The 26,583-nt window shown below is 37.2% G+C and overlaps 1 protein-coding gene across 2 annotated transcripts in view; it reads left to right on the forward strand.

Moving 5' to 3' along the window:
• The first annotated feature begins 28 nt into the window (after positions 1-28).
• Positions 29-26,583, forward strand: part of TSG101 (tumor susceptibility 101) — a 42,462-nt gene continuing 15,907 nt past the window's right edge. The window contains exons 1-8 of one of the 2 annotated variants that reach the window (XM_025286307.3): positions 58-191; positions 4,413-4,604; positions 5,039-5,123; positions 7,323-7,388; positions 10,851-11,014; positions 17,679-17,805; positions 21,155-21,221; positions 23,988-24,079. In XM_025286307.3, coding sequence (XP_025142092.1) covers positions 4,554-4,604; positions 5,039-5,123; positions 7,323-7,388; positions 10,851-11,014; positions 17,679-17,805; positions 21,155-21,221; positions 23,988-24,079 — 652 coding nt within the window. In that variant the 5' untranslated portion in view covers positions 58-191; positions 4,413-4,553. Of the gene's footprint in view, positions 192-4,412; positions 4,605-5,038; positions 5,124-7,322; positions 7,389-10,850; positions 11,015-17,678; positions 17,806-21,154; positions 21,222-23,987; positions 24,080-26,583 lie in introns of both variants that reach the window. The other variant, XM_006056068.4, reaches the window with a different exon arrangement.

Below are 26,583 nucleotides of genomic sequence, written 5' to 3' on the forward strand. Positions count from 1 at the left end.
GCGCTGGCGTGGAGGCCGACTTCCTGTTGCTAGAGGCGGGGGGGTGGGGGGCTGGCTCGTCCGTGTGCGGTTGTGTGGGGCGGCCTGGGGCGGCCCCGGAGCGGCTGACCCTCTCTGCCTGCAGGGACCGGAGTCGCGAGGCGGCCGCCATGGCGGGGTCGGAGAGCCAGCTCAAGAAAATGGTGTCCAAGGTGAGGCTGCGCCGCGCTCTCCTCTCGGCGCACACCCACCACTCCCCCCAGCGCCACCAGGGCCTGCCCGACCAGCCCAACGAGCCCCCCAGGCGGGCCCGAAGCCCCGGGCTTCCTCCGGCCGCCTCTGCTGCCGCCCGCGCCTGGATGCCTGTCGCCCGGGGCTGGAGTCCCTGGGCCGGAGCCGGCGGGGGGCGGCGACGGTCAACAATGGAGCGGAGCCGAGGCCGCCTGCCACCTGCCGCCCGCCCTCCTCTTTTCGGGGAGAGAGTTTGGAGCAGTCTGTGGGGCAGCATAGTTTTCATCAACACAAGGAGGGGGTTGTACTTAAAACTCGGTCTTGGGCACCCCCTCTCCTCTTGTCCCAACGCCTGGCTCTTCATTCGTATTCGCCCTTCCCTCCCGGCTTCCTGAGGTGGTGTCCTTTTCAGTTTGTATTCTTCACGCAGCTCAATAGCCCACCCCGCGGGAAATCGTAACTGTTGGTTGAATAGGCTCAATTATAAATAGAAACGTCCTGAGAAGCTCATTACTTCGGGTGAAATAGAATTTCATTACCATTCCAGAGTCTTTGATTTACTCAGAGTGACTCCCTTTTAATTGTATGCTGCTTATAAAGCCAGTTTATTCGAAATTTTTAATCTGAATAGTTCAAGACCGGTGTGGGTTTGTTTTTGGTTTTTCTCCTTTTCTAAAAAAGTTGTATTTTTTAGTTGTATTTAAAGCCGTGAATTATTTTAACAACTGCTTAAAATATGGCACCTGATACCAGAGTGAATTGGGTGCTTTTTGGTTTGTTTGTTGTTTGTGTTTTTTTTTCAATTTATCAAAGCTAATTAATGGGAATAAGATGTATGTGAAATGGTTGAGAGTTGAATATTCTCCAGTTAAACAGGTTTAGCTTTAGATACTTTTGTCAAAATAAGAATGGTAGAAAGTGGAGTAGTTTAAAACAATTTTCAGTATTATTAAAACACATTATTATGTGTAAACTTATTTCTTTGAAAAATATACTTTTTTACCCAGTAAAATCATCCCTATAGTCTTTGATTGAAGAGCAAATAATCTCTACGGAGAAATTAATGATCTTTGAAATAAAGCGAGCTACTCTTTGATTTTTCTAATCATATCTTCTAGGCTTCTGATTTTCTTTCTTTTTTCTAATTAAAATATAGTTGATTTTCTTTTGATAGAGTAAACTTATCTTTAATTGCAGAGAAAGTTTTAGGGAGCCTTAGGAAACTGTGGCCTGGATCTATGATGTAGCATTTAATTTTTTGAAGTACATTATTTTATATACTATGTAACTGAAGGGTGTCTGTTCCATACCATTTAAAAAAACCTTTTAATTGATTACATTGTCCTTAAAGTTTATTCCTTCATGTATGTATATCAAAGTCTCTATATATAAGGACAAGAATATTCAAATACTGGTTTGGAATTGTAGAAACCATAATTAAGTTTCCTAAACTTTCTGTTGAGGAACCTGCCTTTGAAGACAGAGGCAGGACATCTTTAAAAGATATTTTATACCTACACCTGCTATCTCCTCCCTCTATCCTCTTTATATCCTAAGAGCAAAAAAGGACATAGTTTGGTGGAAACCAGCTCAATACTGTAAAGCAATTATCCTTCAATTAAAAATAAATATTTTTTTATAAAAAAGGACATAGAGCAGAGGTGGGAGAGAACATTTGTCTTTCATCTGGTTCTTGACCCAATACCTGAAAAATTGAGTCTCTTCCAAGTGGTGATGTCACTTCTGATTACTGGCATCTTTTCTGTCCAACTTGTTGATAGATAGATATGTAGATATGTAGGAATAGTAAGTAAGATAATAGAAGCTATTTGTGGAGTTTTTTCCTCTGGTGGAGGATTAGCTTCAGTTATCCTTTCAGTTGGATGTGGCCCAATGAAGGAATTGGTAGCCAGGACCTGGGACACATTGCTAGGGTGATGGTCCTTTACTCTTAATCTGTGGGACTTCCATCACCCATAGTATTACTTTGGGCTACCTGCTTTGACATATATTTTTTGAAGTATAATTGACATACAACATTATATTATCTTTCTATATATTACTACAGTTATTTTTTTCCTTAGAGCAACTCTTAGCTTCCAACTTAAATATAGCTTTTAGTTTAACATCCTTTTCTGTCATCATCTTTGTAATTAAGAGAGGGTATATATATACTGTTGGTCCATCTTGCTTTACACAAATTATTCAGATTTTTCATACAGACAACTATCTGTATTCTTTCATGCTGTATGTAACAGCATTCCTATCGGTGGAGTCACTGCCAACGAGTTAGGAGAGAGCTGATACATTAGCAATTGTAATGGACTTCACACTGTTTTATTAGATTCTAGGGATACAGTAATGAACAGATAGAAAACTCTATACCTGTGGAATTTAAATTCTCATAGAAGGAATAAACAACTCAGTAAGTTCATTAAGCATGTTGGAGGATGTTAAGTGCTTTGGAGAAAAGTAAAGCAAGAAAGGGTGATAGAGTTCTCAAATGTGAGGATAGGATAGGTTGCAGTTTTATAGAATAGTAAAGGAAGGCCTTCCTGAAGTCTGATCAGAGACCCGGAAAGTGGTGAGGAAGCAAACTGGAACAGTCTGGAGTAAGAACATTCCAGGAAGAAGGAAGAACAAGCTCAAGGGCCCTCTTATCATGCATGATAGAGAAACAGCAAAGGGACCTAAAGGGGCTGGGCTGGAGTGAGAAAAGGTAAACAGTGCTGCTAAACAAAGGAGTGGTAGATTTTGGAGGGTCCTGCAGGCCACTGTCAGCATTTGGGCATGTCCTTGCAGTGTGGTGGGGCTGTATTAACAGCATAGCTCAAGCTGCTGTACTGAGGCTAGACCGTAGAGGGTTCAGTAGGGTAGAGGGATAGCCACCTCTAAAAAGGCTGTTGTATAATAATAACCTACGTGTGGCTATGAAGGTAGTGTGAAGTGATCAGATGTTGGAGATTTTTGAAGGTAGAACTAACAGGATTTTCTGACAGACTCGCTGTGGGTGTGTAGGAAACCAAGGCATCCAGGATAATGTCGAAGTGTTTGTGCTGAGCATCTAGAAGGATATGGATATGGAAGAATATAAGAGAGGTAGAGGGAGAAGGCTATGGCACCCCACTCCAGCACTCTTGCCTGGAAAATCCCATGGACAGAGGAGCCTGGTGGGCTGCAGTCCATGGGGTTGCTAAGAGTCAGACACTACTGAGCGACTTCACTTTCACTTTTCACTTGCATGCATTGGAGAAGGAAATGGCAACCCACTCCAGTGTTTTTGCCTGGAGAATCCCAGGGACGGGGAGCCTGGTGGGCTGCTGTCTGTGGGGTCGCACAGAGTCGGACACAACTGAAGCGACTTAGCGGTAGCAGCAAGAGGTATAGAATTGGGGGGAAGACAAAGGGTTCAATTTGATCATGTTATGTTTGACTTTCGTTAGATATGTAAGTGGAGATATCAAATTGGATATACGTGTCTGGAGTTCAGGAAAGTGGAATTTTTAAATTTGGAAGTTATCAGTGTATAAATGGTATTTTAAGCCGTGCATGGAGGTCAACACCTGAGTAAGGTTAGACAAAGAAGATCAAGGACTGAGCCCTGGGGCTCAATGAAATTAAGATCAAAGCTTAGGAGAAGAGAAAGAACCAGCAAAAACACTGAGAAGGGGCAGACACAGAGAAGAGGAAAAAGAATGTCTTGTTTCTCCTTTTATTTTTGTTTAAATGTCCAAGAGTCCGTCCTTTTCTGAGAGTTATTTCATCACTACAATATCATTTCTTCTTTCTTTGAAATTTTTAATGCTGATTGTTTTTGAAGTTTTCTTCTGTTCCTTGCATTATTTTTATTCTTAAAAGTGAGTCGCTCAGTCCTGTCTGATTTTTTGCGACCCCATGGACTATACATTCCATGGAATTCTCCAGGCCAGGATACTGGATTGGGTAGCCTTTCCGTTCTCCAGGGGATGTTCCCAAGCCAGGGATAGAACCCAGGTCTCCCGCATTGCAGGGGGATTCTTTACCAGCTAAGCCACAAGGGAAGGCCAAGAATGCTGGAATGGGTAGCCTATTCCTTCTCCAGTGGATCTTCCCGACCCAGGAATCAAACCGGGGTCTCCTGCATTGCAGGCGGATACTTTACCAACTGAGCTGTCAGGGAACACCCATTTTTATTTTTAGTTCCTTCTTTTCTGTTTGTTTAGGTCTGTGACATGCTTCTTGGAGACTTTCTTTTTGGAATAGCTGACTCTTCCTTTTGAAGAAGAGAAGCACTAAAAGCTGATTGAAAGCTTTATGCGCATGAGTGGAGCTTGTCAACTGGAGCTTCAGGGTGTTGTGAACGCATGGAGATTCCCATTCCCTGGTTTCCTAGTCTGCTCAGAGCTGTAAGCGAGGTTCGTAGGTTTCCTGGACTTGAGTGGCACAAGGCAGGGGTATGAGAATACAATACAGCACATGATACATTGCGAAAGAGTCGGTATTGACAGTAAATGCTGGGGCGGGGAGAGACTGGTATGGGCTAAAGGGAAGTCTGGAACAGAATTCATTGATAGGGAAAGAGATATGAGCTAGGTCTTTGAGAATGAGATTTGATTTGGTGTAAAGCATATTTTAAGTTGGAAAAAGAGCTAAAATGAAGGTAAAGGTTTGAAGAGGTGACAGAAAGCTACTGGGTTCTTTCATTGTTTATTTAATTGTTATTGATTAGTCAGAACCATTATACTTTAAAGAAAAGTGCTATTAAGAAGATAGTTTTTAAAAAATTGAACTAGCAGTATAATTTGTGTGTTGGTTTTAAACTAAATACATTTTTTATTTTCCTTTTCAGTATAAATACAGAGACCTAACTGTACGTGAAACTGTTAACGTTATTAGTTTATACAAAGATCTCAAACCTGTATTGGATTCATATGGTAAGTTTATATATAAAAATATTAAGTTGGAGTTTACTCTTTTTGTTAATAATTGTAAGTTTTCCATTTTCCTTTTAAGTCTATTGGTTCTTTTCATTGTAGGACTGAGCCTTTACCTAAAAATGTGTTGGGGGGGATAGGAAATTACAAGATCTAATAATACCATCTTATATTTGTTTAGTTATTTTAAGTTTTAAAATACTACTCTAACAAAAATGGTGCAAATTTAGACCTAGAAGTGATGTTATAGATAATATAGTCCATCATTTCCAGAAATATTATCCATAGTTGTGAAGAATGTTGCTTCGGAGGGTGGGGAGATGGAGGGGATTCTGTGGTTAAGTTTGAATACTTACAGGTTAAACAAAATTAAATGGGTTTCTTTGGAGCAAGATTTCTCAGAACCTTTAATATGTTTTATGTATTTTGTCTTACCAAGAGGGGAGAGAAGATGATACATTGTTCAGCATATTCTAGAGTTAATTAGTGAACCGTTTTTTCTCTCTAGAGCATCTCTTTGTATTCTTAGAAACACATTTTGTAAAATTATATTCTAGACTATTCTTTTCATTTTATAGATGAATAAAACACTTAAAAACTGTTGTCCTTAATTCTGTAGAGTGTGTAGGTGACGGTTTGTGTCCACTCTCTATTGAGATGAAATGAAGTTGTGATTTAAGTAAGAAATGACAATATTTAGAGGTGTTTTTTAATAGTCTTTTTGGCCCCACCAATCCTAACATAATCTCTCCAATCCCGACTCCTTGTGGACAAGGTACCAGGGCCAAGGGAAGCCATGCTGCCTTGTGCCTGTGGAGAGGCCCCTGGCATTGAGTGCAAGGAGCTGAAATTTGTAGCTGAGACTCGCTCTAAACTCCACTCACCCCAAGGGCTTTGTAAACAGGAGCCTGGTGGAGAGGTGGGAGGCAGTAGAGGGGGAATCGGCCCTGAATTTCCTGAGCAGTCGTGAACCGGAAGTCCTCTCCCACGCGAGGGCCCAGCTCTCCCTCCTGTCCACGTGCTGCACTGTGGTGTTTAGAGCTGCAAAAACTCATCTTTCCAAAGTCAGAGTTACTTTTAAAATGGCTTCTCTGGGGGAATAAAGTGACTAAGGCTAGAAAGTTATGGTAAGTGTGTAGTTTTTATTGAATGCTGAAAGAATAAGTGATCAAAATTGACAAAGACTGCAGCCTCATTGAACAAATCTTAAATAGCTTTGTGTGACTGGACCAAGTCTAAACCATTATCATCAACATGCTTTTAGAGTAAATATAATCCTAGAATTTAATGAAGTAGTCTTTTTAAAACACAAAATCAGAGTAAATTACCTCATAGGGTATAAGTGTCAATAGTAGATAAAAGAACTGAGGTCAACAGTATAGTTCTGTGTTCTTGCACTGTACATTATAGCCCTTTCCCGTGTAGTACGGGGTTAATTCCAAATTGTTGCAAATAATAGCTGTCCATGGAATACAGATTATGTACCCTAGTTATTCAATCAATTATAGATAGGAAAACTTGTGTGATGTGAGAAATACTTATATTAAAAGATGTCCATATTTGTGAAAATCTTTTTTCCTTTTTATTACTGTGGGATACTACATTGGGATTGAAAATGACAGTGAATGGGAGTGAACATCTGAGAAATCTAAAATTTAATGCTATTAGGTTAATATTTGTGGAAGTGAAAGCATTAGTCGCTCAGTCGTGTCCCACTCTGCAGCCCTGTGGACTGTAGTCCACCAGGCTCCTCTGTCCATGGAAGTCTCCAGGCAAGAATAATGAAATGGGTAGCCATTCCCTTTTCCAGGCGATCTTCCTGACCCAGGAATCAAAGCCAGGTCTCCTGAATTGCAGGTGGATTCTTTATCATCTGAGCTACCAAGGCAGCAATTAATAGTGATTTTTAAGTAATCTTATAATCATGTTGGTTGAAGACCCAGAGCTCTTATTTATTGATACTATAGCATTCACATGTATTTTCCCAAGTAATTCATAGTATCTTTACTCATTCAAAAGCTGATCCCATTAAGTGAATCAACAAAGGATAATTTGTTATTGGACAAAATGTTTGAACATTAGCAGGTTTGTCCCTTTCAAGAGTAGTAATGCATTGTAGCCATTGTTTCTGAAAGAATAACTTACGTAAGAGTATCTGTCAAAATGCTTATTGATTAACTCAATATTCTCACCTTTCAGTTTTTAATGATGGCAGTTCCAGGGAACTAATGAACCTTACTGGAACAATTCCTGTGCCTTATAGAGGTAAGTGTCTTATGTGATTTATGTTTTCTAGCATAGATGCATTTTAATTCATACTTGGTTGCCAAAGAATTATAAGTAAATTAAGCTTGCTTTCTCATGACTTTCATGATAATATAGAAACTTTCACTTCTAATTGAAGTTCATTTGCCAGCAGCACCTAATATTTTCAGCTTCCTTACAAAGCTTCCTTCCACCACCACCTTCCTTAGAAAGATATATCAAGTATGTGCCTAGGACCACTGGAGAGTTTTGTTTCAGAGAATCTTAGAGCTAGAAACGGGTCTTGGCCGCCTCCTAGTTCAGCCTCCCACCCTATTCAAACTTACCTGACAATGGGAAGCTGTGTAATGTAGTGACTAAGATAGAGGCTTTACAGTGAGGGCAGAGTAGGGTTTTAGTTCTTGCTTTGTAATCAATTAGCTTTGTGGTGAATCTTAGTCACTTCAGTTGTATCTGACTCTGCGACCTCATGGACCATGGCCCTCCAGGCTCCTCTGGGATTCTCCAGGCAAGAATACTAGAGTGGGTTGCCATTTCCTTCTCCAGTGATAAAGTATGAAGTGAGTGAAGTCCCTCAGTTGTGTCTGACTCTCTGCGACCCCATGGACGGTAGCCTACCAGGCTCCTCCGTCCATGGGATTCTCCAGGCAAGAGTACTGGAGTGGGTTGCCATTGCCTTCTCCAAGCTTTGTGGTAGTGGTCATCTATAATCTATAGCATTTGTATAATGGTCCTAACTCAAAGAATAATTAATTTGTAATAATATATATTGTAAAGGACTTAGCTCTGAGACTGGTATATAATAAAGAGGTACCAAAATTAGCTATTATCTATGGTTGTAATGCTGATGAAGGATAATTACATCTCTTAGCCAGTCAGCCACCCTTTGCTAAAATACTTAAAGCAATAATGGAGCATTCAGCTTCATAAGCAGCTGTTCTGTTTTTGTTGGTTGTTTCTTGTGACTAGTTAAGGCCTGTAACCTACCCACTGATCTTATATAGTACCTGCTGTGCGTAGGGGTTAAGGGCTAGGGATATAAACGTGAACAAAAGATGTACTGTCTCTGGAAGAACATACACAAATAGAGGAAATGGGGAATAGATATTTATACTATTCTATACCTGCTATAGAATAATAAAATATATGCTGTGAGATTATAGAGGAGAACAGGAACATACAGGAAGGTCATCCAAGAAATGATGTTCAAACTTAATATTAAGGGATGAGTCAACCATTCAGAGGGAAAAAACACTTGAGCATCAGCATTTCATAGAGCAAGTATGAGTAAAATGCAGGATAGCTGACTTTGCCTTTACCCCAGGAAGTAAGCTCTGGTGAGGAAATAGATATGAGTGAGAGTATGAGGCAGAAAACTCTTATAGGCATAATTAAAAGCATTATTTTTTCTTCCAGTTTTATTGAGATATAATTGATAATAGCATTGATAAGTTTAAGGTATACAATGAAATGATTTGATTTCATACATCAAGAAATGATTACCACAGTAAGTTTAGTAAACATCCATCATGTCTTACAGATACAATTAGAGAAATAGAAAAAAAATATTTTCCTCTTGTGATGTGTACTCTCAACTTTCATATATAACATAAAGCAGTGTTCATGGCATTTATCATGTGGTACATTACTTTCCTAGTACTTATTTTATAATCTGGAAGTTTGTACCTTTTGATACCTTCCTATAATTCACCCTTCCCCCCAGGCCTCACCTCTGATAACCACAAATCTGATCTCTTTTTCTATGTTTGCTTATTTGTGCGTGTATGAAGGATAATTCACCTATAACACTATGTTAGTTTTTGTTACACAACACAGTGATTTGATATTTCTGTGCATTTCAAAGTGATCATCATGATAAGTCTAGTTACCATACAAATCATTACATAATTATTGACTTTCCCCTCACTATACATTTATTCTGCAGCTGGAAGTTTGTACCTCTTGATCTCCTTCACTTATTTCTCTCTCCCCACTTTTCTCCCCTCTGGCAACTGCCTATTTGTTCTTTGGATCTATGAATCTGTTTCTGTTTAGTTTTGTTTGTTCATTTGTTTTGTTTTTTCAATTCCACTTGTAAGTGAGGTCATACTTTATTTGTTTTTCTCTGTTTGACTTATTTCAGTTAACATAATACCCTCTGGGTCCATCCATGTTGTCACAAGTGGCAAGATTTCATTCTTTTTTATGGCTCAGTATTACTTCATTGTGTATCTGTATACCACATCTTTATCCATTCATCTATTAGTGGGTACTTAGGGTGCTTCCATATCTTGGCTATTGTAACTAATGTTGCAGCTTTCCAAATTAGTATTTTAATTTTCTTCGGATAAATACTCAGAAGTAGAATTGCCAAATCGTATTTTGTTCTGTTTTTCTGGTTTTCATTTTTGAGGAATCTCCATACTGTTTTCCATGGTGGCTGCACCAGTTTGTATTCCCACCAACAGTGCACAGGGGTTCCCTTTTTTATGTGCATTTTATCTAAACTAAACCTCTGTTCCCTCACCATTTTTTTATATGGCATAGTTCTTAAGCCTGAGTAATTCTGGAGAAAGCATCATTTTCACAAAGCAAAGAATTCTAGGTGGTGGAAATAAAGTTATGTTTCATGTATTAAGATGTACCCTTGCGGGGGTTGGGGGGGCGTTCATTGTAGAAGTACTTTTGAATAAAAAAATAAATCCAAAGTCCTATCACTGATTTTTTTCAAGTGAAATGTATGTATATATACTTTTACGAAGTACCACTGTTTCTAAGAAGGGACATATATCTGAATTGTTAGGTGATTCAGATGATTGCTTGGGACATTGGGCTTTGAGCTTGGTAAGAAAAGTCTTTGATTTATGTTCAGTATATTAACTCTATTGGATCCTTTGAAACACTGTTCATTTTGACTATATGTAGGCAGATTTCTCATCTGAGAGAGATTCTATTTCATAAAGCAAAGAGAAGGAGATGACATCATTGATTTTGAAACTACCTCTGAAAAGCCATTCATTGGTCGGGCTGTTACCAATAGTCACCATCTGTTTGACATTTGGGTTAGGTTTTACACAGTCTGACTTTTGGCACGGGAGTTTCAAGTCCAGTGTCAGTGTATATCCCTTTCTGGTAGAACGCCATTGTCTCTGGTCTTTCCAGGAAATTTTAGTAACTGAAGTGACAGAAGTCTAATAATAAAGAATGGCTTGAACCAAAAGATAATTTGTGAATAATATGTTTACAGCAGTAAGCTCACACTGGTAGAGTAGTGATCAGTTAACTCCTTAATCCTGCTCTTGTATTTTACAAACTGAAGATTTGAGAAATTGATCTTAAACAGACTTTGAAGCATAAACTATTTGTTGTGATTTTTTTCTTTTAAAGTGTTGCTTAGTTGTAGCTCTTTCTTGCTTACCTGCTAAACCATTAGAGTAACTGAAGTTTCTCTTTCTCTGTCAGGTAATACATACAATATTCCAATCTGCCTGTGGCTGCTGGACACATATCCGTATAATCCCCCTATCTGTTTCGTTAAGCCTACTAGCTCAATGACGATTAAAACAGGAAAGCATGTGGATGCTAATGGGAAGATATATCTTCCTTATCTACATGAATGGAAGCACGTAAGTATTAATGGTGTTCTGTGAATGTGTTGTATTGTATATTTTGTTTACTAGCATCTACTTTATGTTAACACTCAAGGAGGATAAATTCATTTAAGATCACTAATCACTGAGCTTGAGAAAGGCTCTTTGAAAGAAACATGTCTTGTATTTTTATAGAGCTTGGTAGTTAAAGAATACCTGTAGTCACTATTTTGTTTGCTTGAGTTGAACCTTTAGAATAGATAGAATTCACATATGGGGAATACATTTTAAAAAGTAGTATTCTTTGGCATGTATTTGTGAAACTGTTCAAATCTCATTACTCAAAGTGTTCCAGTCAAGAAGTAATAGGAAGAAACTTTTGATGGTTTAGCTCTGACAATTTCTATCCAAAATATTGCTAAAAAAGCCAAACAAAGTAGAACCAACATCTGTGGAATGCTTTGCAGAACTGTGAGACAATTAGGACTTGAAGGGCCAAGATCCTATGAAGAAGGAAACTGCAAAAAGATGAATCAACCTTCTGCCAGTTTTCCCTAGGAGTATTTACTGATTCTTGGTGCAAGGTGAGAGGCTGAGAATCTGGGCGGAAGGCCTTAGCTAGAGGCAAAGACTGCAAAGTTTCTAACAGTCTCCTAGAGCTCAAAAGACAACAGTTGTTGTTCTGTCTGCTGGGTACCCAGTATTTTAGGAGCCAAGAATTTAGGAGAAAAGGAAGCTACAAAGAAGTGAGCCAGATATAATCTGAGTTTCCCACTCAAGACATTTGCTGAATTCCTAAATTTCAAAGACACGATGTTAAAAAGGCTAAGCAGAGAGAGCCTCTGAAAAACACAGCCAAGTTCTCAGCAGTCTTAGGTTGTGGGAGCAGTAGGAGTTCGAAACCTTATTAAGGAGGATGAGTGAAGTCTCTCAGTCGTGTCCGACTCTTTACAACCCCATGGACTGTAGCCTACTGGGCTCCTCCATCCATGGGATTTTCCAGGCAAGAATACTGGAGTGGGTTGCCATTTCCTTCTCCAGGGGAACTTCCCGACCCGGGGATTGAACCCAGGTCTCCTGCATTGTAGGTAGACACTTTACTGTCTGAGCCACAAGGGGTGGGTAGAAGTAAATACCCTAAATTCTTAGTTGGCATGCTGGAGGAATGCCAACACCCTGTGAGTGAGAGCTCAGGGCAGAATGAGCCCTGTAAAACTCCAGCCTTGAATCAGCTCAGCCCCTGATTATATTAAGGTGATTTTCCACACTTACCTGCCAGCGGTAAGATAGAGTGAACTTTGGCTGGAGGGAGATAGTATATAGAACCTGTGTAATTATTCATCAACAGTGTCAAGCATACAATATAAAATTATCAAGTACATCAAGAGATAGGGCATAGAGTGGGGGAAAAAGACAGTAGAAACAGGCACTACCCTCAGGTAACCCAGTTATCAGACAGAGACTTGAAAATGATTATGACGAATGTGTTCAAGGTGGAGAACTATATTAGGTATAATTATATTAAAAATTAACCAAATAGAAATCTTAGAACTGAAAAATAGAATAATAGAAATTTTAAAAAATTAAAAAAACTAAAATTTAAAAAAACTCAATAGGTGGGTTAGTAGCAGATTGGACTCAGCAGAATAGAGCATCAATGAACTGGCATATGAATACTTTATATTTTTAATGCTAGAGACCTAGAAATAAACCTTACAAAAGATGTACACATCTATTACAGAGAAAATTTTAAATTTTATTGAAAGACATTGAAGAAGACTTAAGTCAAAAGAAAGAGAACCTTATTCATGGATTGGAAGACTCAGTATTATATAGACTCTTCAGTTTGTAGTTTATCTACAAACTGAACTGTTTTCCTAAGAGAAGCTTTTGTTTCTTTGTGTATTTGTTAATTTTGTGAACTTGATAAGCTGAATCTAAAATTTATATGGAAATTCGAAAGACTGAGAATACCCAAGAAGAATAAGATGGAAAGGACTTGCCCTATAGATATCAAAATGTCTTTTAAAAAACTAGTAATTAAGATGGCTTGGAATTGTCAGAGAAGTATTCAAATGGATAGATGGAACATAATAAATAACCCAGAAAAAAAGATCCACTGTGCAGGCATATGTTGGAGACATTGCAGACTTGATTCCAGACCATAGCAATAAAGCAAATATTGCAATAAAATGAGTCACGTGAATTGCATGGTTTCCCAATGCATATAAAAGTTATGTTTACATTGTGCTGTAGTTTCTGAAGTGTGCAATAGTGTTAGGTCAAAAAAAACAATGTTGATACCTTCATTAAAAAAAAAAAAACTATTGTATACTATAACAAACCATAATAGAATATGAAAAAGAATATGTATAATTGAATCACATTGCTATACAGCAGAACTTAACAGAGCAATGTAAATCAAGTATACTTCAAGAAAGTTTTTAAAAAATATTTTAAAATATTTAAAATATTTTAATATTATTAAAAAATGTTAACTATTATCTGACAACACAGGGTTGCCACAAACCTTCAATTTGTAAAAATTGCAATATCTGCGAAACACAGTAAAGCTGAGCACAGAAAAAAAAAAAAGTTATGCCTAAGTATAAACACTTAATGTATAACAGTGATGGTATAGAAGATCACTGGGAATAAGATTAAGAACTTCAGTAGTGGAGTTGGGACAGATTCCTATTTGTATCATATACAAAAATTAATTTCAGATAGATTGTGAAAAGCAGAAAAGTAAAACTTAATATAGGAGACTGCCTTCATGATCTTGTAATAGGTGGGGTTTTTTTAAAAAAGATGCAAAACTTTTACTATAAAGGAAAAGACTAAATTTTACCTTGAGTTTATGCAAATTAAGAACTTCTGTTAATTAAACACACATTAAAAAGTGTGAAAAGACTAACCATAAACTGAAAGAATATACTTATCACCTACAGTATAATATCCAGAACATAAAAATAACTTCGGGAATCATAAAAAGAAGGAAGCCCAATAGAAAAATAGATGAAACTATTGGATAAGTATTTCACAAAAAATCCTAATGGCCAATAAATATATATAGAAAGATTTTAATCCTGCTAGTGGAGAGGGAAATATATAATAATTTAAAATCATGAGATACCATTACATGTCCATTAAATTTTCACTCCCAGTTGACCATACCAAGAGTTAGAGAGGATGTGGAACAAAGAGAACTCTTAGGCACGCTGATGGAGGTTTACACGGCTGCTCGAGATCAGTTTGGCTTCACCTGGTAACGTTAGCTGTAAGTGCCTGAGCCCTGTGTCCTAGCAGTTCTACGCCTTGGTTCTGCTTTACACTAGAGCAGCGTTTCTCAGCGTCAGTGCTGCTGGCATTGTGAGCTGGGGGTTGGATAATTCTTTACTGTAGAAAGGCTGTCCTGTTCATTACAGGATATAGGATCCCTGCCTGTTATCCACAAGATGCCAGTAGCATGACACAGTTTTGACAACTATAAATGTCTCTGCTGCTGCTGCTGCTAAGTCGCTTCAGTCGTGTCCGACTCTGTGGGACCCCATAGACGGCAGCCCACCAGGCTCCCCTGTCCCTGGGATTCTCCAGACAAGAACACTGGAGTGGGTAGACGTTTCTAATATTCATTAGGAGGCTAAAATAGCACCCCCAGTTGAAAACCACTGCACAAGAGTAAACCTTGCACATGTATACTAGGAAACATAGCAAGAATGTTCATGACAACATAAATAGTCCATATGACTGTTAGCAGTATAGAAGCATGAATAAAGAAGTTGTATATTCACTTAGTAGAATACCATACAGTGATCAAAATGAATTTATAATTATATTCTTGAACAAGAATGTATCTTACAAGCATTGCTGAAATAAGTCTGAATAGAATACACAGTTTGATTTAATTCATATGAAGTTCAGAAATAGGAAAAATTAAACATACTGTTTAGAAAATTGTTTATAAGATATACTGTGTTTAAAGAAAAGAATGATTATCCACTAAGTCAGAAAAGTGGGTAACTATAGATAGATGGGAATGCAGTCCAGAACTTACAAGTTACTGGCAATCTTCTGCTTCATAACTTGGATGATGGCTACAAAAATATTTCCCTTATGGTTTCTCTTTAAAGTTACATTTGTTTTATACTTTTATCTATGTATGATATATTCCACAGACCTAACAAGACATAACAGTAGCTAACTTCGGCATGGTATTCAAGGTTATATCATGGAAGATCCTGATTTTTAGCTACAAATTTTGTCCTTTAATAAGCAGTTGGGAGTCATTTTAGATGTTTGAACAAGAGTAGGGTATTAACTACAGTGATTATCAGGTATAATATCTGAAGTGCACTAGATAAATAAATTAATTAGCTTTCTGACTGAAAAATCACTAGCTGCTCTAAAACATTCTAGAGACTCAACACTAGAAATTTCTTGCCCACATAATAGTCCACTGGGAGTCTTCCTTGCTGGCAGCCAGCTTTCCTTCACTAGAGCTTCAGGCACCAGGCTCTTTCCAGTTTGTGGTGTCACCATCTGCCAGGGCTTCAGAGTCCTCTGCATCAACGAAGACAAGCAAAGAGGGACTAGTGAAGGACTGCCTTCCTTATGCACCTTGGCTTAGAAGTTAAATCTCTTATGCTTATGGTCCGTTAGTAAAATCTAGTTGCAAGAGAGACTGGAAAATGCAGTTACTGCATAAACAACTGATTCTCAGCAACAACTCTGTATTAGGGGCGAGGAGCATGAACTTCTATAGAAAATCCTCTCAATCATAGCAAAGAAGTAAAACTAGAAGCCACACAGAAGGCTGTTGCAGGAGTCTAACATGCAGAAGATGAATGAGGGCTGCTGTCATTTTTCTTGATCTTACCAATTGCTTATTAATCTTAATTCTGAACATATATCATATACTGCTTGGAATGTAAAATTAACCTTTTTATTGTTTTCTGGAAAAGCAAACAGAAAGGGAGAGGGAAGGAAGCAGTTTTGCTCTTTGCAGGTTTTCAATAGGAAAGCAGTTTTATAAAGATATGTTTCAGTTGACCTTTAGGCATTTGAGCTAAAATAAACTAATATTCTTGCTATTTTTTTTGGTATCCTTCCTGTATTATTCTGAATTAGTCATTTGTCATTCTGAAATATTAATGACCTGTTGCTTTATAATAGGCCTGGAAGTAGATATAAACAATTCATTTTCCTTCCTTCAAAAACTAACATGAAAGGAATGGTATGATAATTAAAATAAACCTTATCTTGACAAAATGATGGTTATGAGACTGTATAAATGAAGTAGTTATTCATACTACAACATGAGTGAGCCTTTGAAATTAATATGCTAAGTGAAAAAAGTCAGACACATATTATATTATTCCATTTACATGAAATATTCAGAGTAGGCAATCCATTGACAAAATAGATGAGTGGTTACCAGGGGCTGGAGGGAGGGGGAAATTGGAAGTGATCACTAATAGGTACAGATTTCTTTTGAGGATGATGGCAGTGTTCTGAATTAGATAGTGATGATGGGGGGGAAAACCCACTGAACTGTATACCTTTAGATGGTAAATTTTATGCTCTATCTCAGTTTTTAAGTTGCATGATTTTAAAATCATTTTATGAGTTAGTTTGGGAGTTTTCTTGGACTAAAAGTAAGAGATTAAATTTTGTGGTTCTCAACAGCAACCCCCCACACACACCAGCCATGATCTCTAGCCCACTCTCTTCAGTGCTACACAGATACTTTACATGCTTGCTCCCAGCCTCAGCGTGTAAGTTCACAGACATACATAAGAAAGATATTGGACTAGTGAGAATCAGTAAGTTTTCATAAGAAGCTTTCTGAAATGTTATCTGTTGTCATTGACCGTATTTGGGACAGAAGTAAACAAAATTGATGCTTAGGAAAGTTGAAAACAGGTAGTAAATTCTTCTGTTAGGAGAAGGGAAGTTATGAAGATGGTTAGCTGATCAAGATCATTGAGTAATCCTTCAGAACTTGATGAACTCATGAATCAAGTATATGAGATGAGCTACACACAAAATATAGTAAGGGGTGGAAACGGGATCATCAGATAAGTCAGTTTGAACGACTTTGCCTAGCATAGTTTGTCTTAAATTAGTGATCAGTAGATATTTGAGAAAAAAGTTTAGCAGCCTTTATGGGATACAGCACTCTGTAACTATGGTATTAGAAGGAAAGATCCTTTAACAATTTGTATCTTTTGTACAACAATCTAGTAATTTCTAAGATGGAGTCTACTTACAATTTAAGAAATTCCAGTACTATCTTTAATAAAAATTAGTTGAGGAACATGTGTTTTCAAAGGCCTTAAATAATATTTGTGACTAGTGCTTACATCTGTCCCTAAATTTGTACCAGAATCCTTAATTTGTCCTCTGGAAATATAATAAATCTTGGTTAGCTGTATGGAGTCACATGAAGAACACTACTATCTGAATTTTGCAGTATAGTGCTTTTGCTAGTGCTGGTTTTCTGTACATGAAACAGCAGCCTTGCTACACATAAATAATAAGAAATCACATAGCTCTCTGTTAATTAAATGTAGTTTTCACATTTGGAGTCCTACAAAGAAAATTATGGAGCTAAGTTGAAAACAGATAACTAGCCAGACATTTCCTGTTTACCAAAAATTAAATCTGTAACTGCCTCAAATTTGTTTTCCATTTTTAGCCACAGTCAGACTTGTTGGGGCTTATTCAAGTCATGATTGTGGTGTTTGGAGATGAACCTCCAGTCTTCTCTCGTCCTACTGTTTCAGCATCCTATCCACCATACCAGGCAACAGGGCCACCAAATAGTAAGTAGAATTGAGATTTGATTTTCAAACTCATATAAACTAAAGAAAACAGAAAATCTTGTAAAAGAATTTTTTTTTTAATGACTTCCCTTTGCTTTTTTAGCTTATCAAGTTAGTGGATTTTTTGGAGGTATTCTGAGGCCCCACATCTGCATGTACAGATTCCCAACAAAGACTGGCATTTGGGCTTTCGTTTGTGGGTAGAAATCTAACTATGGGTGTGCTGGATTCCAAAATGGAGGAGAAAGAATGCTGGAATAGAGCTGGAATTTTTTTTTTAATTATGCATGCCATGGAATAGCTTTATTTGATCAATTTGGAGGCAGATACAACTTGAAAGGCAATCTGACCTCTCCTTTTCTTTGCAACTCCAGGATCAGTATTGTAGATAATAATTATAAAATCAACTATATCATTCATGTTCAGCTATTCTGGGTATACACAATGACCTTCTAGCTCTCAGCTTTCTTCTCTTGAGTACAGCCAATTCATTTTACTTTGAGTCCAGGGGATGGGGCATGGAGTCAGTATCAATTCTCCCCTAATTGGTGTACATTATCTCTATTATTTCTGGTTTTTTTTTGTTTTTTTTTTTAATAATTCCTACTGATACTTTAAAATTACCATAGATAATTGAGAGTTGGTTGTACTTGTTTTGACTTTACTAAACCTGTGTACTGTGTTTTGAGCTGTGGTTTGTTTTTTTTTTTTTTAACACATATTGTTTAATATTATAATTAACCAAATTTATTTATCTTATAAGTTAGATTACATGAACTTTCATTTTCCTTCTGCTGAAAATTATCCTCTTCCTCTTTAATTCATTCTATCTTGAGTAGCATCTTGACTCACAAGCTGAATGGGAATCTAAGAGAATTTCCTGAATCCTTTTCCTTCCCTACTTTCCCAGAAAAAGTTTGGTTGTAGCATTTTGTAGCTCCTTTAATAAAGTAGATTCTAGGGATTCTTTTGGTCCAGAAATTTGTTTTCATCTTAATAAATTCTGTTGATTTTAATATACAAGATTAATCTTGCCCATCTAAGTTTGAAATGCCAAATATTTCCTAGCTCATCATTCATATTTATTTGCTCAAATAACACAGCCAGTGACCACTTAACGATAAAGGTAATTAAGAAAGTTAGTCTCCTAAGCAACACGTTTTTCCTAAATTTCTTCTAGTTTTATATTAACATTGGAAGTGCAGCATTCTAGAAAGAGAGCTCACTAAATAGATTACTGTTACAGTTCCATTTTGTACTCACTCACTGTAAATCACTAAACAGTCTAGAGCTAATATATGTGAATTACTCAGAGACCAACTTACTGTCTACCCATTACAGTTTCAATACTTTTTATACATTTAAATAATATTCTTTATTATTAGGTATGACTGCAAAGAAATGAAGATCTAAATTCTGTCCTACATATACACATCAAGGAATAGCCCACAAATTTGGATCCATACTTAAACAAATATGATCTTCTAGTTGAAAAATTATGTACTTCTATTATTATTATCATCATTATCTTTAAATATTTTTGGTCTTTGGTAGAAGTCACACAAAAAAGTGTGCTATGGCCAAACCTCATTTTTTTTGACAGTAATAGTCAACACTTAATCAGTGGTAACTGTGAGACACAGCTAAACACTTCGTATTAGTTCTTATTTAATCTTTATATATGTTATGCTTATTTGTATTCCATTTTATTTTAGCCCTGAAATTATTTCATCTCATTATCTGCTTCCTTATCAGTCTTGAACTCAGATAACTTTTGTTGTTTCACAAAATCAAAATTTGAAGAGTTTGGTCAAATTAATAGCTTTGCAGAACCTTAGAAAAGGAAAATTACTTATGATTATGAGAAAATTGCTTATAATGGTGAAATGTCGTTTATATGTGTGCGAGAGAAACTAACATGGAGAGAGAAACTAGTAAGTGACTGTACATGTTGCTGATACCTAACAGTGGCCGGCCTCATCGTTTGATGTTCATAAAGATCAACCGTGTTTTGACCCAGGAAGAAGAAATGTTTTATGAGATTTAGCAGTTGTGACATTTTGGAAGGTGTTTTCCCTTTCTGAAATAGCATTAAACATCATCCTTAGCTTCATTTTTCTTAAGAAAAAATTTACTTCTGACACCTATAGATTCAACTTAACAAGAACACTGTGAACACTGATACTTGGAGATGTAAGCTCAGCAACTCTGATAAAGACTTTTAAGGCCTGTAGTCAGAGCCCAGCAAGCTTTTCCCATCTACTTGCATTATGTACTCCAAAAATTTATTTCTCGAAGGTTCCGCCTCTCTTCAAGCCTTTGTATACTATTCATCTACTCGATCACTCTTGTTTACCACCACGTCCTATGTTGAAATTAGCTACCTCCTATACAATCCCGTATATAACACTCTGTACTCACCCTGTCATAACAACTTGTCCCTCTGTATTGATATTCCTTTGTTTATCTCATAAGACTATAAGCAGCTTTAGGCCAGGAAGTCTTTTTTTTTTTTTCAATCTGATACATTTCATAGGAAGGCACTAAAATATTTATTGATTGAATTAATAGCTAATTCATCATTATATTCAGTGAGAAAAATTTCACTGAGGATAATTTGATTCTCAGACAAGTCATTTCCAGTTAAGGCTGAAATTCTCTTTTTCTTCTTCAGTGTTGGTTAGCTTCTTGGCACCACTGACTAGCTTCTATATCATTAGTGTTCTCTTTAAAATATATATAAAACATTCTTTAAGCATACTAGCTTTGAACCCCTTAGTATTCCCCCTTAGTATTTCCAAGCTTTTGTTTGTTTTGTTTTAACTAATCGAGGTGAATGTAAGTTTTGTGTAGGACTTCTTAATAGTAATCTGAAGTCTTAAAATCTTCACTCAAGCCAACAAAACCAACTGTGCTAATTGGTCAACATAATCTTGTAAGAAATATCAAAAGATATCTTAGATATAATAAAGAGGTCACTTTGTAAGAAGCTGACCTTAGACCCCTTCCTCCAAATTCCAAACTGAATTGACTCCTGTCTGTCAGATTGTAGGTTCCTTTAGTCTTAAAGAGCTAACCAGGTTGACCTGTTGGCCAGTTATTCCTTGTTGGGATTGTCATGTGTGTTGTCATAACCCATGTTTAATGCTTTTAGAATTATGTGATTTGAAGATATTTATTAGCTGTAGTAAAGAACTAATACAGATGGAGTGTTTGTTTTTTTGGCAAGATTTGAATTCTTTACCTGTATGAAATTTTGCTGTGGTTTGATGGTGATATAAGTCTTATTTAATAACCTGTATATCCAGGACTGTACATATTATTTTAAAATGTTAAAAACTATTTTTAGCTTCCTACATGCCAGGCATGCCAAGTGGGATTTCTGCATACCCATCCGGGTACCCTCCCAATCCCAGGTAATGAAAAAATGTCTTTTGAATAATTGTTTTAGAAATTCTGTTATATCTAGAATAAAATAATGGGTGCTAACTGGGGCATTAAAGTAAATTTGGTTGCAATTTAATGGAAGGTAAAACTCAGTTTATTGGTGAAATTTCATGGTATGTACATAGTTGAACAGTTTTTTCCATTCTAAGGAAATGCAGCTCTGTTCTGTTTACAGAGAGGAAAGGAATGGGAAATGACGATAATCTTGATTAGTTTTGGACCTTGAAATCCTTGCTTCTTTACTTTTGAGAACGCTGTATATCTGTTGTAAATAGCTGAAAGGTTAGTGGAATACTAATTATGATGAATTCAGCTATGGAGAAAAATATTTTAATATCCTTTTTAAAAAACTGACCTTTTCTGTAAACTAGGGAATGAATTAATAGTTCATATGATGGGTTCACTCTTGTCCCCATGATATTTATTTATTCAGTTCGTAGACTACTCTTTATTCAGTTTATTGCCAACCTTTATTACCCATATGATGATAATATTATAGAAGTAAATTAATAGTAAAAATCAGTCTGTGAATAATACATGTGAGAAAAATCAGTAAGAAATAATTATTAACCCGTGTTTTAAATGTGTCCCTGTTTCAGTGGTAATCTAGGAGTAGTGTCCACTCCTTGGTGTTAACTTAGAATCCAAGGTGGTCTTGGGACTAGCTTAGAATGCAAGACAGGCCTGCACTTGGTGCCTGGAAGAAATTTACAGCTACTAGAAATTAATAAGAATTACCAAAATTTTAACCCTCAGTTCTTCTCAGCTTCAAAAAAACCTCACAAATAAATGCAGCCAAATTTCCTCAACACCTGCCATAAATAAACATATGTATGTACATATATAATATGCCGGCTCTTGTAAGTTAAATTTAGCAAGCATATTTATTTGGGAGCCTTTCTTAGTTTCAGGGACTAGCTTAATAAGGTAGTAAATATTCTTTTACATTTAGATGAGTAAGCAGAGACTAGATGAACATCCATCAGAGACAAGAGAGACAGAATCCTGTGGTTATTATATACAGTAACAGGTTATCAGTTTTAGATTTCTTAAGGCTGTTAATTTTCTGATTAAGTTACAGAAATGGAATTTTGTCTGAAGCCTTTATAATCAACAGTTGCTAGTAAACTAGAATGAACTTCAGGTATATAAGGAATGATTATTAGAAGCACAATAAGGAAATGGACTTCTGAACAATAAAGCCACTTCAAAAAAGACTCGTAGATAAAAATGAAGGCTGAAAATATTGACTATTGACAGAATGTGAATCATATTCACTTAATCTTACATAACCTTCAAAGTGTCTTTTGTAAGGTTATTGGTAAGAAGTTGCTTTTTGAGGCAGCTATTTTTCAAAGATTTAATGGAGTTGTGTGTGTGTGTGATGTAACTTTTAATCTCATGACATGCTATGAGTTAAGGGTAACTTTATTCAAATTGGTATCTATATCTTTCAGCATATGAAAGGTCTTAGCAAAAGAGCTTGAGAACCTCTTTCCCTTCTCCCTTTATCCTAAAGGAGAGTTAATAAGTCAGTGACTCAAGAATCTGTATTTTTAAAACAGTGAATATGAGAGTATTTATTCTTGTTGTAGAAAGTTGGACTAGATAACCTCTAAGGTCTCTTTCAAATTTTAAGATCTTTTGAAAGTTTTATTTAGCACCTGCAGCATGTATACAAGGAAATTAAAAAGTCTGTCAAGAATAGTTGTTTCAGTTTTGGTATATATACTAGCAAGCATGTATTATTAGAAAGAGTTTCTGATATCAGAAAAGACAGAAAATGGTAAATACTGTGATAAACTGAGCTTTAAAGGAGAGGTCCTATCTGATTTGGAGGTGGGAGCTCAGAGGTGGCTTCATAAATGAAGGAACTGATTTATGAAGATGACCTTAAGAAGAAAAGAAAGCATTTAGAGGTGGCTGCTGCTAAGTCACTTCAGTCGTGTCCGACTCTGTGCGACCCCATAGACGGCAGCCCACCAGGCTCGCCCGTCCCTGGGATTCTCCAGGCAAGAACACTGGAGCGGGTTGCCATTTCCTTCTCCATTTAGAGGTGGAGGGAGCAGCAAACAGTAATAGCATTTTACAGCTGGGAGGAAACTTATTAGTCATCAAGTTCAGCAGCTCACTTATGTAGTCACAGCTATGATATGAAAACAAAAAAAAACCCCAGCAAAGAATAAGGAAGCACCCTAATATGGCAGGAAAATACAGGATTATGAGTAGGAGAACTGAAAAGAATAAAGGTGCAACTTTCATGGAATATGAGTACTACATGCTAGGAAATCAGAATGGAAAAGTTCTCACAAAATACCTGTTGCTTTCAGTTCTGATATTGTTGGATTGCCTTTAGAAAAGCTCGAGTTGCTTTCTGCTACTGTGAAGGTGGCCCTCAAATAACCAGGGCCAAGGGACTTCCCTGGCAGCTCAGTGGTTAAGACTCTGTGCTTCCGCTGTAAGGGGCATAGTTGATTGGGGCACTAAGATCCTGCATGCTGTGGGGCAAAAAAAAGCAAACGAAAACCACGGCCAAGCAAGAGTATTTCATTAAATCCAGTGTCATTAATGGAATTTCTGTAGAATTTTGCTTAAATAGATGACTGTAGCTCTAAAACTGGAAAGTCATTAATTGATAAAACAACAGAATATCCAGCTTAGCTTCCTGGGGTTCTTAAAGATACTGTAGAATTTGGGCCATCACAGTATTTAATGTTTTCTGTTCTTTTCCTTAGTGGTTACACAGGCTGTCCTTACCCACCTGGTGGTCAGTATCCTGCCACAACAAGTTCCCAATACCCTTCCCAGCCTCCTGTGACCACTGTTGGTAAGTACCCTTCAAAATTTTGTTTCTGCTCAGAAGGAAATTCAGTCTCCTGTTGTGAAAAGTGCATTTCACCTTTCTTTTTTGTTGAGTAAGTTTGACATGTAACGTTATGTAAGTTTAAGGAGTGCAGTGTGTTATTTTGATAGATTTATATATTATAATGTGATTACATAATTATTGTACACTATTATATTCTATATCCATTATACTGTGCATTAGATTACTATGGTTTACTGCTGCTGCTTTTTTTTTGCTGGTTAGTCACTAAGTCATGTCTGACTCTTTTGTGACCCCTTGAACTGAAGCCCACCAGGCTCTGCCACGGGCTTTCCCAGACAGGAATACTGGAGTGGGTTGCCATTTCCCTAGGGCATCTTCGCAACCCAGGGATTGAATCCACATCTCCTGCATTGTGAGGAGCATTCTTTACCACTGAGTCACCAGGGAAACACCTATGGTTTATTACTTGTTACAGATTTGTACCCTTAAATACCATCAATTTTATCACCCTCCTCCCATTTCACTTTTATATGTGAATTGTTAGAGTACTCTTTCTTTTTAGAGCTAAAGCTCTTAATGGTCAGTCCCCTATACTCTAAATCTTGAAGTGATTTATCATCATATAAATGAGCCTTCTACCAGAGCATAGAAATAAATTTGACTGATTCTTAATCACTTTTTCCTGTGTTTTTATTGGTGAACCTTGTATATGTTGAACTATCAAAAGATTCTTATGTTTTCCAGCCTGGTTATATGTAAAGATAAATGTGCATTTTTAGGAGAAGAAAGCACCATTGGGAAATATGAGTGGGTTAGGTAAGACCTATTATTTCTGACCAGTAGTTCTTGCTTTTTTATGTTGCTTATTAGTAGAGTTACCTGAAATGTAATTTTCTTCAACTGAGAAAATGAAAGTGATACAGGAATTTCTGCAGACTCCCACCAGCCTTCCTGACTATCCACCACCGCTTGTACCACCGTATTTGCCTCTTCCCTACACTTAAAGAGAATGGGTCTTTCCCATTCTATTGTTTTCCTCTCTTTCTTTGCATTGTTCATTTAAGAAGGTCTTTTCATCTCTCCTTGCTATTCTTGAGAACTCTGCATTCAGTTATAAATATTTTTCCCTTTCTCCCTTGCCTTTCACGTCTCTTCTTTCCTCAGCTATTTGTAAAGCCTCCTCAGACAATCACTTTGCCTTCCTGCTTTTCTTTTCCTTTGGGATGATTTTGGTCACTGTCTCCTGTACAACAATGTTATGAATCTCTGTCCATTGTTTTTCAGGCACGCTTTCTGCCAACTCTCTTTGGCATCAGTGGTTGGGGCATAGACTTGGATTACTGTCCAACATTAAACCATTAATGTTAAATGGTTGCCTTGGAAACAAACCAAGATCATTTTGTTGTTTTTGAGATCGCACCTTAATACTGCATTTTGGACTCTTTCGTTGATCATGAGGGCTACTCCATTTCTTCTAAGGGATTCTTTCCTACGGTAGTAGATATAATGGTCATCTGAATTAAATTCGCCGGTTCTCATCCATTTTAGTCCACTGATTCCCAAGATGTTGATGTTAACTCTTGCCATCTCCTGCTTGACCACCTCCCATTTACCTTGATTCGTAGACCTAACATTCCGGGTTCCTATGCAGTATTGTTCTTTACAGTTTTGGACTTTACTTTCACCACCAGACACATCTGCAACTGAGCGTTGTTTCCACTTTGGCCCATCTGCTTCATTCTTTCATGGAGCTAATAATTGCCCTCTTCTCTACCCAAGAAGCATATTGGACACCTTCCAACCTGGGGGGCTCATCTTCTGGTGTCATATCTGTTTTGTCTTTTCATACTGTTCATGGGGTTCTTGTGTCGAGAATGCTTAAGTGGATTGCATGTCTTCCTCCAGTGAACCACGATTTGTCAGAACTCTTTACTATGACCCATCTGTCTTAGGTGGCCCTGCACAGGACGGCTCATAGCTTCAATGAGTTATACAGGCCCCTTTGCCATGACAAGGCTGTGATCCTTGAAGGTATCACCTCCATGATTCCTACTTAATACTCTGATTTTGGCATCATCCTTGATTTTTCATCAGGAACCTGTTGTTTTCAAAATATATCTAGAATCTGATCATATCCAGTGCTGATCCAAATCACCGTTCTCTCATCTGATTTACTTCAAAAGCCTTCTTCTGTCCTTAGCCGCTATATCTGTTTTTAGCATAACAGCTAGAATGAGCCTATTAAAAGATAAATAAATTATATCACTTCTCTACTCAAAACCTTCCAAGGTTTTGCTGTTTCACTCAGAATTCATTCCACATTTCTGAGGCTTAGAAGGCCCTTTAGGATCCTGCTTTCCTCCCCATTACTTCTGACCTCATCTCCGACTCATCTCCTCCTCCTCTTGCGTTTTAGGATTTGTCCACTGCCTGTTTCCTTTGCAAGGAGTAGTCAGGCCTACCCTGACCAATCTATTCTCACCACCATCCCGCACACGTATACA

This window comes from Bubalus bubalis, chromosome 5 (assembly GCF_019923935.1).
Source record: "Bubalus bubalis isolate 160015118507 breed Murrah chromosome 5, NDDB_SH_1, whole genome shotgun sequence".
In the NCBI taxonomy this organism is placed as follows: domain Eukaryota; kingdom Metazoa; phylum Chordata; class Mammalia; order Artiodactyla; family Bovidae; genus Bubalus; species Bubalus bubalis.